At 49.0% G+C, this 12,229-nt stretch overlaps 1 protein-coding gene across 1 annotated transcript in view; it reads left to right on the top strand.

Annotated features, from left to right (window-relative positions):
- The window catches only part of LOC134983267 (uncharacterized), a 569,154-nt gene that overhangs the window by 492,550 nt on the left and 64,375 nt on the right, over nt 1–12,229 (top strand). The window contains exons 8-11 of the mRNA XM_063948990.1: nt 875–1,046; nt 2,095–2,173; nt 2,293–2,390; nt 2,529–2,784. Coding sequence (XP_063805060.1) covers nt 875–1,046; nt 2,095–2,173; nt 2,293–2,390; nt 2,529–2,784 — 605 coding nt within the window. The remainder of the gene's footprint in view (nt 1–874; nt 1,047–2,094; nt 2,174–2,292; nt 2,391–2,528; nt 2,785–12,229) is intronic.

The following is a 12,229-nucleotide window of genomic DNA, read 5'->3' on the forward strand; positions in this document are numbered from 1 at the left end:
TTATTATTATTTTTATACAAGGGGAGCAGCCTGCAGTGTCCTGTTGTTGTTGTTGTTGTTGTTGTTATTATTCAGGAGAAGCAACCTGTGGTGTGCTGTTAATATTATTATACACGGGGAGCAGCCTGTGGTGTCCTGTTATTATACACGGGGAGCAGCCAGTAGTGTCCTATTGTTGTTGTTGTTATTATTATTATTATTATTATTATTATTATACAGAGGGAGTGGCCTGTAGTGTCCTGTTGTTATTATTATTATACAGGGGGAGCATCCTGTAATGTCATTTTATTATTACTATAAAGGAGAGCAGAATGGGGTGTCCTGTCGTTGTTATAAGTGCTGTACAGGGGGAGCGGTTTTTTTTTTGTACGGTTATTATTATACAGGGACAGCAGCTTGTGGAGTCCTGGTATTATTATTATACATTGGGACTGGTGGTAATGTCCTACAATACAGGAGGAATGGTCTGAAGTGTCCTGCTTTTAAAGACACGTTATTATTTGTATACTGGGTGCAGCCATTAGTGTCACTATTATTATTAATTTATTATGTAATTGTAGGGATTGAAAATATTGCTAAAATTCTAGATTATATTAAAGCAGAGACCATAATATCCCTGGCATGTGTAACAGATGATAATTGGAGCAGCATGAAGCAAATGTATATCCTGGGAGTGTCCCTATGACATCACTTATCTCTATAGTAATAATACAGGGACATGACTGGGGAGGAGAGGGGATCTGTGGGTGTCACAGCGACGTCACTTATATCTATAGTAATATTACAGGGACATGACTGGAGAGGTTAGGGATCTCGGAGCATTTACATTAATATTCATGTCTCCTCCATTTTGCAGGTTAACACAGTAGTGAAGAAGACTTCCGATGAGTGTGAGACACCCAGCAGCCATCACATTGTGTGTAGGACTGAGCAGGACCCAGAGCCCCATCACGGTGCCTCCACCTCAGTCACTGACACATGAGAGACACAATGATCAGAAGATCCTGGAACTCACCAACAAGATCATTCAGCTGCTGACTGGAGAGGTGACTGCTGGGAATGGGACATTATACAGTAACACCAGGGGATGTGTCTGGGTGATGACTGGAGAGGTGACTGCTGGGAATGGGACATTATACAGTAACACGGGGGGACGTGTCTGGGTGATGACTGGAGAGGTGACTGCTGGGAATGGGACATTATACAGTAACACCGGGGGACGTGTCTGGGTGATGACTGGAGAGGTGACTGCTGGGAATGGGACATTATACAGTAACACCAGGCGATGTGTCTGGGTGATGACTGGAGAGGTGACTGCTGGGAATGGGATATTATACAGTAACACCAGGGGATGTGTCTGGGTGATAACTGGAGAGGTGACTGCTGGGAATGGGACATTATACAGTAACACCATGGGATGTGTCTGGGTGATGACTGGAGAGGTGACTGCTGGGAATGGGGCATTATACAGTAACACCAGGGGACGTGTCTGGGTGATGACTGGAGAGGTGACTGCTGGGAATGGGACATTATACAGTAACACCAGGGAATGTATCTGGGTGATGACTGGAGAGGTGACTGCTGGGAATGGGACATTATACAGTAACACCAGGGAATGTATCTGGGTGATGACTGGAGAGGTGACTGCTGGGAATGGGGCATTATACAGTAACACCAGGGGATGTGTCTGGGTGATGATTGCAGAGGTGACTGCCGGGAATGGGGCATTATACAGTTACACCAGGGGACGTGTCCGGGTGATTACTGGAAAGGTGACTGCTGGGAATGGGACATTATACAGTAACACCAGGGGGGGTGTCTGGGTGATGACTGGAGAGGTGACTGCTGGGAATGGGACATTATACAGTAACACCAGGGAATGTATCTGGGTGATGACTGGAGAGGTGACTGCTGGGAATGGGACATTATACAGTAACACCAGGGGACGTGTCTGGGTGATGACTGGAGAGGTGACTGCTGGGAATGGGGAATTATACAGTAACACCAGGGGATGTGTCTGGGTGATGACTGTATCACTGTGTGTGTCAGGTGCCTATAAGGTGTCAGGATGTCACTGTCTATGTCTCCATGCAGGAGGAGGAGTATACAGAGGAACACAGGGGTCTGTACAAGGATGTGATGATGGAGAATCACCGGCCCCTCACATCACTGGGTAAGAGGAGACTGTCATGTATTGTACAGGGGAGAGCAGGTATGGGGGCCCCCTATATACACACATCAACTGATAATCACATATATACACTGTACTCAGTCACCATGTGTCTCCTACAGATGGGCCCAGTAACAGAGATACCCCAGAGAGATGTCCCCGTCCTCTGTATTCCCAGTACTGTACAGAGGAGAATCACAGGACCCCACAGGAGGATCAGGTAGGTGGGATTTAGGGTCTCCCCAATATACCAAAGTGACTGTCACGATATGATCTGTAGAGAAGCTGTGTGTTTTATACACTGATATTACACTGAAATCAGATATTATTAATGTATATTGTTTTGTGGGCTATTTAGGATGACTGCCTGACTGATATAAAGGCAGAAGATATAGAGGGAGAAGAAGAGACGTATGTGACTGATATAAAGGCAGAAGATACAGAAGGAGAAGAAGAGACGTATGTGACTGATATAAAGGCAGAAGATACAGAGGGAGAAGAAGAGACGTATGTGACTGATATAAAGGCAGAAGATATAGAGGGAGAAGAAGAGACGTATGTGAGGGGTGATCAGCAGTGTAAGGAGGAGGAGATCCCTACAGATATCAGCACAGGTGAGTAATAAACACTTATTACAGAAGTTACATATTCTCATTGCTCAGTCACTACAGCAATCTCTTTTCCTACACCCTCCTCTGTCAGTACAGACTAATGATGGAAATGTATCTGCCCAGTGGTGTAGTCTAGGACCATCAGCCCTGTTCTCATTTGGATGTTTATAACACAAGGGGCGATATTCAATTGTAATATCGCGCCCGATCTCCCGTCTACAGTGACAGGAGTTTGCGGGGCGATATTCAATTGTCCCCCATGTTTGGGCATATCGCGCCCATAGCAGTTTGGATTAGCTTTGTAAAGCTACTTAACCCAACTAACATCATGGGCGCAATCACAAAAAGTTTTGCGCATTTCAGCTCGCTTCCCCCGGGGGTGGTGATCTGAAACGCTAATATTGCGCCCGTCAGCAGCAACATTTGTATCGGGTGTTTTCTGTTACAGGCGTTTTCTTCTTTAGGGTCCATAGTGATCCACAGTCCTTACATCGGGGTGTAGGTGGTAGGAGACGACCGGGCATCACACAGTTAAGCTTTTATTTCCCAGGATGCTCCGGATCTCCTCCCCATGTACCCCGCCCCTGGCCAGTGGGCAGTTTTAGTGTTGGTGCTGGCAGAAGCCGGAGCACCGGTCACACAGCGGAGAGGAATGAATGAGCAGCGCTGGGAGTCTCTCTGAGCGCCGCCGCTGCTGCTCCAACAATCCCCCGCTGGTGCCGCAACGTCAGTGAGACTAAGAGACTGATGATTCCGGCGTGGTTACTTCCTGATCGCCACGCTAGTACAGCGTCCAGGGCCCAGGACTGCACCCGGAGGACAGGTAAGGCATTCTCCGGCTCGTGGGACCCACAATACATGCAGTCCATGCTTCCGCAGGCTCTGATGTGATCCCTGGCTGCTGCTACGGGTTACACTAGACCACCAGGGCATGCATATAATACATATATAGGATAATGGAGGCCAGGGTGCCTGGTGGGTGATGTCAGCCAGGGGAGGTAGGTCCTCTCCCAGAGCCTGATTCCACAGCTGGGATTCCCTCTCGGCTACCCCTCCCCCACATGCTTCCCTTATAAGAGTCTCTGAGGGACATTCCAATGGGAATGAGTGTGATGCCAGGCTCTGGGAATGCTGGGTTCTGTCTCCAGAAGTGGCCAGGTTATACATGCACTAGTCCTACCTATCAATGTGGTGTGAGGAGATGACGTCAGTGCCCATAGCAATTGTTATGTACTTGTATTGTGTGTGACTGGTGCTAGCTCTGTGTGTGACTGCATTGTATCTGTCTCTTACATGTGAGTGCAGGTGTTCCGGGCTGTGTGACTGCATTGTATCTGTCCCTTACATGTGAGTGCAGGTATTCCGGGCTGTGTGACTGCATTGTATCTATCTCTTACATGTGAGTACAGGTGTTCCGGGCTGTGTGACTGCATTGTATCTATCCCTTACATGTGAGTGCGGGTGTTCCGGGCTGTGTGACTGCATTGTATCTATCCCTTACATGTGAGTGCAGGTGTTCCGGGCCGTGTGACTGCATTGTATCTATCCCTTACATGTGAGTACAGGTGTTCCGGGCTGTGTGACTGCATTGTATCTATCCCTTACATGTGAGTGCAGGTGTTCCGGGCTGTGTGACTGCATTGTATCTGTCCCTTACATGTGAGTGCAGGTGTTCCAGCCTGTGTGACTGCATTGTATCTGTCCCTTACATGTGTGTACAGGTGTTCCGGCCTGTGTGACTGCATTGTATCTGTCCCTTACATGTGAGTGCAGGTGTTCCGGGCTGTGTGACTGCATTGTATCTATCCCTTACATGTGAGTACAGGTGTTCCGGGCTGTGTGACTGCATTGTATCTATCCCTTACATGTGAGTACAGGTGTTCCGGGCTGTGTGACTGCATTGTATCTATCCCTTACATGTGACTACAGGTGTTCCGGGCCGTGTGACTGCATTGTATCTATCCCTTACATGTGAGTGCAGGTGTTCCGGGCTGTGTGACTGCATTGTATCTATCCCTTACATGTGACTGCATTGTATCTATCCCTTACATGTGAGTGCAGGTGTTCCGGGCTGTGTGACTGCATTGTATCTATCCCTTACATGTGAGTACAGGTGTTCCGGGCTGTGTGACTGCATTGTATCTGTCCCTTACATGTGAGTACAGGTGTTCCGGGCTGTGTGACTGCATTGTATCTGTCCCTTACATGTGAGTGCAGGTGTTCCGGGCTGTGTGACTGCATTGTATCTGTCCCTTACATGTGAGTGCAGGTGTTCCGGGCTGTGTGACTGCATTGTATCTATCCCTTACATGTGAGTGCAGGTGTTCCGGGCTGTGTGACTGCATTGTATCTGTCCCTTACATGTGAGTGCAGGTGTTCCGGGCTGTGTGACTGCATTGTATCTGTCCCTTACATGTGAGTGCAGGTGTTCCGGGCTGTGTGACTGCATTGTATCTGTCCCTTACATGTGAGTGCAGGTGTTCCGGGCTGTGTGACTGCATTGTATCTATCCCTTACATGTGAGTACGGGTGTTCCGGGCTTTGTGACTGCATTGTATCTATCCCTTACATGTAAGTGCAGGTGTTCCGGGCTGTGTGACTGCATTGTATCTATCCCTTACATGTGAGTGCAGGTGTTCCGGGCTGTGTGACTGCATTGTATCTATCCCTTACATGTGAGTGCAGGTGTTCCGGGCTGTGTGACTGCATTGTATCTATCCCTTACATGTGAGTGCAGGTGTTCCGGGCTGTGTGACTGCATTGTATCTATCCCTTACATGTGAGTGCAGGTGTTCCGGGCTGTGTGACTGCATTGTATCTATCCCTTACATGTGACTGCATTGTATCTATCCCTTACATGTGAGTGCAGGTGTTCCGGGCTGTGTGACTGCATTGTATCTATCCCTTACATGTGAGTGCAGGTGTTCCGGGCTGTGTGACTGCATTGTATCTGTCCCTTACATGTGAGTGCAGGTGTTCCGGGCTGTGTGACTGCATTGTATCTGTCCCTTACATGTGAGTACAGGTGTTCCGGGCTGTGTGACTGCATTGTATCTGTCCCTTACATGTGAGTGCAGGTGTTCCGGGCTGTGTGACTGCATTGTATCTGTCCCTTACATGTGAGTGCAGGTGTTCCGGGCTGTGTGACTGCATTGTATCTATCCCTTACATGTGAGTGCAGGTGTTCCGGGCTGTGTGACTGCATTGTATCTATCCCTTACATGTGAGTACAGGTGTTCCGGGCTGTGTGACTGCATTGTATCTATCCCTTACATGTGAGTGCAGGTGTTCCGGGCTGTGTGACTGCATTGTATCTGTCCCTTACATGTGAGTACAGGTGTTCCGGGCTGTGTGACTGCATTGTATATATCCCTTACATGTGAGTACAGGTGTTCCGGGCTGTGTGACTGCATTGTATCTGTCCCTTACATGTGAGTACAGGTGTTCCGGGCTGTGTGACTGCATTGTATATATCCCTTACATGTGAGTGCAGGTGTTCCTGGGCTGTGTGACTGCATTGTTTCTGTCCCTTACATGTGAGTGCAGGTGTTCCGGGCTGTGTGACTGCATTGTATCTATCCCTTACATGTGAGTACAGGTGTTCCGGGCTGTGTGACTGCATTGTATCTATCCCTTACATGTGAGTACAGGTGTTCCGGGCTGTGTGACTGCATTGTATCTATCCCTTACATGTGAGTGCAGGTGTTCCGGGCTGTGTGACTGCATTGTATCTGTCCCTTACATGTGAGTGCAGGTGTTCCGGGCTGTGTGACTGCATTGTATCTATCCCTTACATGTGAGTGCAGGTGTTCCGGGCTGTGTGACTGCATTGTATCTATCCCTTACATGTGAGTACAGGTGTTCCGGGCTGTGTGACTGCATTGTATCTATCCCTTACATGTGAGTACAGGTGTTCCGGGCTGTGTGACTGCATTGTATCTATCCCTTACATGTGAGTACAGGTGTTCCGGGCCGTGTGACTGCATTGTATCTATCCCTTACATGTGAGTGCAGGTGTTCCGGGCTGTGTGACTGCATTGTATCTGTCCCTTACATGTGAGTGCAGGTGTTCCGGGCTGTGTGACTGCATTGTATCTATCCCTTACATGTGAGTACAGGTGTTTCGGGCCGTGTGACTGCATTGTATCTATCCCTTACATGTGAGTACAGGTGTTCCGGGCTGTGTGACTGCATTGTATCTGTCCCTTACATGTGACTGCATTGTATCTATCCCTTACATGTGAGTGCAGGTGTTCCGGGCTGTGTGACTGCATTGTATCTATCCCTTACATGTGAGTGCAGGTGTTCCGGGCTGTGTGACTGCATTGTATCTGTCCCTTACATGTGAGTGCAGGTGTTCCGGGCTGTGTGACTGCATTGTATCTATCCCTTACATGTGAGTACAGGTGTTCCGGGCCGTGTGACTGCATTGTATCTATCCCTTACATGTGAGTGCAGGTGTTCCGGGCTGTGTGACTGCATTGTATCTGTCCCTTACATGTGAGTGCGGGTGTTCCGGGCTGTGTGACTGCATTGTATCTATCCCTTACATGTGAGTACAGGTGTTCCGGGCTGTGTGACTGCATTGTATCTATCCCTTACATGTGAGTGCAGGTGTTCCGGGCTGTGTGACTGCATTGTATCTGTCCCTTACATGTGAGTACAGGTGTTCCGGGCTGTGTGACTGCATTGTATCTATCCCTTACATGTGAGTACAGGTGTTCCGGGCTGTGTGACTGCATTGTATCTGTCCCTTACATGTGACTGCATTGTATCTATCCCTTACATGTGAGTGCAGGTGTTCCGGGCTGTGTGACTGCATTGTATCTATCCCTTACATGTGAGTGCAGGTGTTCCGGGCCGTGTGACTGCATTGTATCTATCCCTTACATGTGAGTGCAGGTGTTCCGGGCTGTGTGACTGCATTGTATCTGTCCCTTACATGTGAGTGCGGGTGTTCCGGGCTGTGTGACTGCATTGTATCTATCCCTTACATGTGAGTGCAGGTGTTCCGGGCTGTGTGACTGCATTGTATCTGTCCCTTACATGTGAGTACAGGTGTTCCGGGCTGTGTGACTGCATTGTATATATCCCTTACATGTGAGTGCAGGTGTTCCGGGCTGTGTGACTGCATTGTATCTGTCCCTTACATGTGAGTACAGGTGTTCCGGGCTGTGTGACTGCATTGTATATATCCCTTACATGTGAGTGCAGGTGTTCCTGGGCTGTGTGACTGCATTGTTTCTGTCCCTTACATGTGAGTGCAGGTGTTCCGGGCTGTGTGACTGCATTGTATCTATCCCTTACATGTGAGTACAGGTGTTCCGGGCTGTGTGACTGCATTGTATCTGTCCCTTACATGTGACTGCAGGTGTTCCGGGCTGTGTGACTGCACTGTATCTGTCCCTTACATGTGAGTGCAGGTGTTCCGGGCTGTGTGACTGCATTGTATCTATCCCTTACATGTGAGTACAGGTGTTCCGGGCTGTGTGACTGCATTGTATCTATCCCTTACATGTGAGTGCAGGTGTTCCGGGCTGTGTGACTGCATTGTATCTGTCCCTTACATGTGAGTGCAGGTGTTCCGGGCTGTGTGACTGCATTGTATCTATCCCTTACATGTGAGTACAGGTGTTCCGGGCTGTGTGACTGCATTGTATCTATCCCTTACATGTGAGTACAGGTGTTCCGGGCTGTGTGACTGCATTGTATCTATCCCTTACATGTGAGTACAGGTGTTCCGGGCTGTGTGACTGCATTGTATCTATCCCTTACATGTGAGTACAGGTGTTCCGGGCCGTGTGACTGCATTGTATCTATCCCTTACATGTGAGTGCAGGTGTTCCGGGCTGTGTGACTGCATTGTATCTGTCCCTTACATGTGAGTGCAGGTGTTCCGGGCTGTGTGACTGCATTGTATCTATCCCTTACATGTGAGTACAGGTGTTCCGGGCCGTGTGACTGCATTGTATCTATCCCTTACATGTGAGTACAGGTGTTCCGGGCTGTGTGACTGCATTGTATCTGTCCCTTACATGTGACTGCATTGTATCTATCCCTTACATGTGAGTGCAGGTGTTCCGGGCTGTGTGACTGCATTGTATCTATCCCTTACATGTGAGTACAGGTGTTCCGGGCTGTGTGACTGCATTGTATCTATCCCTTACATGTGAGTGCGGGTGTTCCGGGCTGTGTGTCTGCATTGTATCTATCCCTTACATGTGAGTGCAGGTGTTCCGGGCTGTGTGACTGCATTGTATCTGTCCCTTACATGTGAGTGCGGGTGTTCCGGGCTGTGTGACTGCATTGTATCTGTCCCTTACATGTGAGTACAGGTGTTCCGGGCTGTGTGACTGCATTGTATCTGTCCCTTACATGTGAGTACAGGTGTTCCGGGCTGTGTGACTGCATTGTATCTATCCCTTACATGTGAGTGCAGGTGTTCCGGGCTGTGTGACTGCATTGTATCTATCCCTTACATGTGAGTGCAGGTGTTCCGGGCTGTGTGACTGCATTGTATCTATCCCTTACATGTGAGTGCAGGTGTTCCGGGCTGTGTGACTGCATTGTATCTGTCCCTTACATGTGAGTGCAGGTGTTCCGGGCTGTGTGACTGCATTGTATCTATCCCTTACATGTGAGTACAGGTGTTCCGGGCTGTGTGACTGCATTGTATCTATCCCTTACATGTGAGTACAGGTGTTCCGGGCTGTGTGACTGCATTGTATCTATCCCTTACATGTGAGTGCAGGTGTTCCGGGCTGTGTGACTGCATTGTATCTATCCCTTACATGTGAGTGCAGGTGTTCCGGGCTGTGTGACTGCATTGTATCTGTCCCTTACATGTGAGTACAGGTGTTCCGGGCTGTGTGACTGCATTGTATCTATCCCTTACATGTGAGTGCAGGTGTTCCGGGCTGTGTGACTGCATTGTATCTATCCCTTACATGTGAGTGCGGGTGTTCCGGGCTGTGTGACTGCATTGTATCTATCCCTTACATGTGAGTGCAGGTGTGCCGGGCTGTGTGACTGCATTGTATCTGTCCCTTACATGTGAGTGCAGGTGTTCCGGGCTGTGTGACTGCATTGTATCTATCCCTTACATGTGAGTACAGGTGTTCCGGGCTGTGTGACTGCATTGTATCTATCCCTTACATGTGAGTACAGGTGTTCCGGGCTGTGTGACTGCATTGTATCTATCCCTTACATGTGAGTACAGGTGTTCCGGGCCGTGTGACTGCATTGTATCTATCCCTTACATGTGAGTGCAGGTGTTCCGGGCTGTGTGACTGCATTGTATCTATCCCTTACATGTGAGTACAGGTGTTCCGGGCTGTGTGACTGCATTGTATCTATCCCTTACATGTGAGTACAGGTGTTCCGGGCCGTGTGACTGCATTGTATCTATCCCTTACATGTGAGTGCAGGTGTTCCGGGCTGTGTGACTGCATTGTATCTGTCCCTTACATGTGAGTGCAGGTGTTCCGGGCTGTGTGACTGCATTGTATCTATCCCTTACATGTGAGTACAGGTGTTCCGGGCCGTGTGACTGCATTGTATCTATCCCTTACATGTGAGTACAGGTGTTCCGGGCTGTGTGACTGCATTGTATCTGTCCCTTACATGTGACTGCATTGTATCTATCCCTTACATGTGAGTGCAGGTGTTCCGGGCTGTGTGACTGCATTGTATCTATCCCTTACATGTGAGTGCAGGTGTTCCGGGCTGTGTGACTGCATTGTATCTGTCCCTTACATGTGAGTACAGGTGTTCCGGGCTGTGTGACTGCATTGTATATATCCCTTACATGTGAGTACAGGTGTTCCGGGCTGTGTGACTGCATTGTATCTGTCCCTTACATGTGAGTACAGGTGTTCCGGGCTGTGTGACTGCATTGTATATATCCCTTACATGTGAGTGCAGGTGTTCCTGGGCTGTGTGACTGCATTGTTTCTGTCCCTTACATGTGAGTGCAGGTGTTCCGGGCTGTGTGACTGCATTGTATCTATCCCTTACATGTGAGTACAGGTGTTCCGGGCTGTGTGACTGCATTGTATCTATCCCTTACATGTGAGTACAGGTGTTCCGGGCTGTGTGACTGCATTGTATCTATCCCTTACATGTGAGTGCAGGTGTTCCGGGCTGTGTGACTGCATTGTATCTGTCCCTTACATGTGAGTGCAGGTGTTCCGGGCTGTGTGACTGCATTGTATCTATCCCTTACATGTGAGTGCAGGTGTTCCGGGCTGTGTGACTGCATTGTATCTATCCCTTACATGTGAGTACAGGTGTTCCGGGCTGTGTGACTGCATTGTATCTATCCCTTACATGTGAGTACAGGTGTTCCGGGCTGTGTGACTGCATTGTATCTATCCCTTACATGTGAGTACAGGTGTTCCGGGCCGTGTGACTGCATTGTATCTATCCCTTACATGTGAGTGCAGGTGTTCCGGGCTGTGTGACTGCATTGTATCTGTCCCTTACATGTGAGTGCAGGTGTTCCGGGCTGTGTGACTGCATTGTATCTATCCCTTACATGTGAGTACAGGTGTTCCGGGCCGTGTGACTGCATTGTATCTATCCCTTACATGTGAGTACAGGTGTTCCGGGCTGTGTGACTGCATTGTATCTGTCCCTTACATGTGACTGCATTGTATCTATCCCTTACATGTGAGTGCAGGTGTTCCGGGCTGTGTGACTGCATTGTATCTATCCCTTACATGTGAGTGCAGGTGTTCCGGGCTGTGTGACTGCATTGTATCTGTCCCTTACATGTGAGTGCAGGTGTTCCGGGCTGTGTGACTGCATTGTATCTATCCCTTACATGTGAGTACAGGTGTTCCGGGCTGTGTGACTGCATTGTATCTATCCCTTACATGTGAGTACAGGTGTTCCGGGCTGTGTGACTGCATTGTATCTATCCCTTACATGTGAGTGCAGGTGTTCCGGGCTGTGTGACTGCATTGTATCTGTCCCTTACATGTGAGTGCAGGTGTTCCGGGCTGTGTGACTGCATTGTATCTATCCCTTACATGTGAGTGCAGGTGTTCCGGGCTGTGTGACTGCATTGTATCTATCCCTTACATGTGAGTACAGGTGTTCCGGGCTGTGTGACTGCATTGTATCTATCCCTTAAATGTGAGTACAGGTGTTCCGGGCTGTGTGACTGCATTGTATCTATCCCTTACATGTGAGTACAGGTGTTCCGGGCCGTGTGACTGCATTGTATCTATCCCTTACATGTGAGTGCAGGTGTTCCGGGCTGTGTGACTGCATTGTATCTGTCCCTTACATGTGAGTGCAGGTGTTCCGGGCTGTGTGACTGCATTGTATCTATCCCTTACATGTGAGTACAGGTGTTCCGGGCCGTGTGACTGCATTGTATCTATCCCTTACATGTGAGTGCAGGTGTTCCGGGCTGTGTGACTGCATTGTATCTGTCCCTTAC

The sequence above is a fragment of the Pseudophryne corroboree genome (genome assembly GCF_028390025.1).
Source record: "Pseudophryne corroboree isolate aPseCor3 chromosome 3 unlocalized genomic scaffold, aPseCor3.hap2 SUPER_3_unloc_11, whole genome shotgun sequence".
NCBI lineage: Eukaryota > Metazoa > Chordata > Amphibia > Anura > Myobatrachidae > Pseudophryne > Pseudophryne corroboree.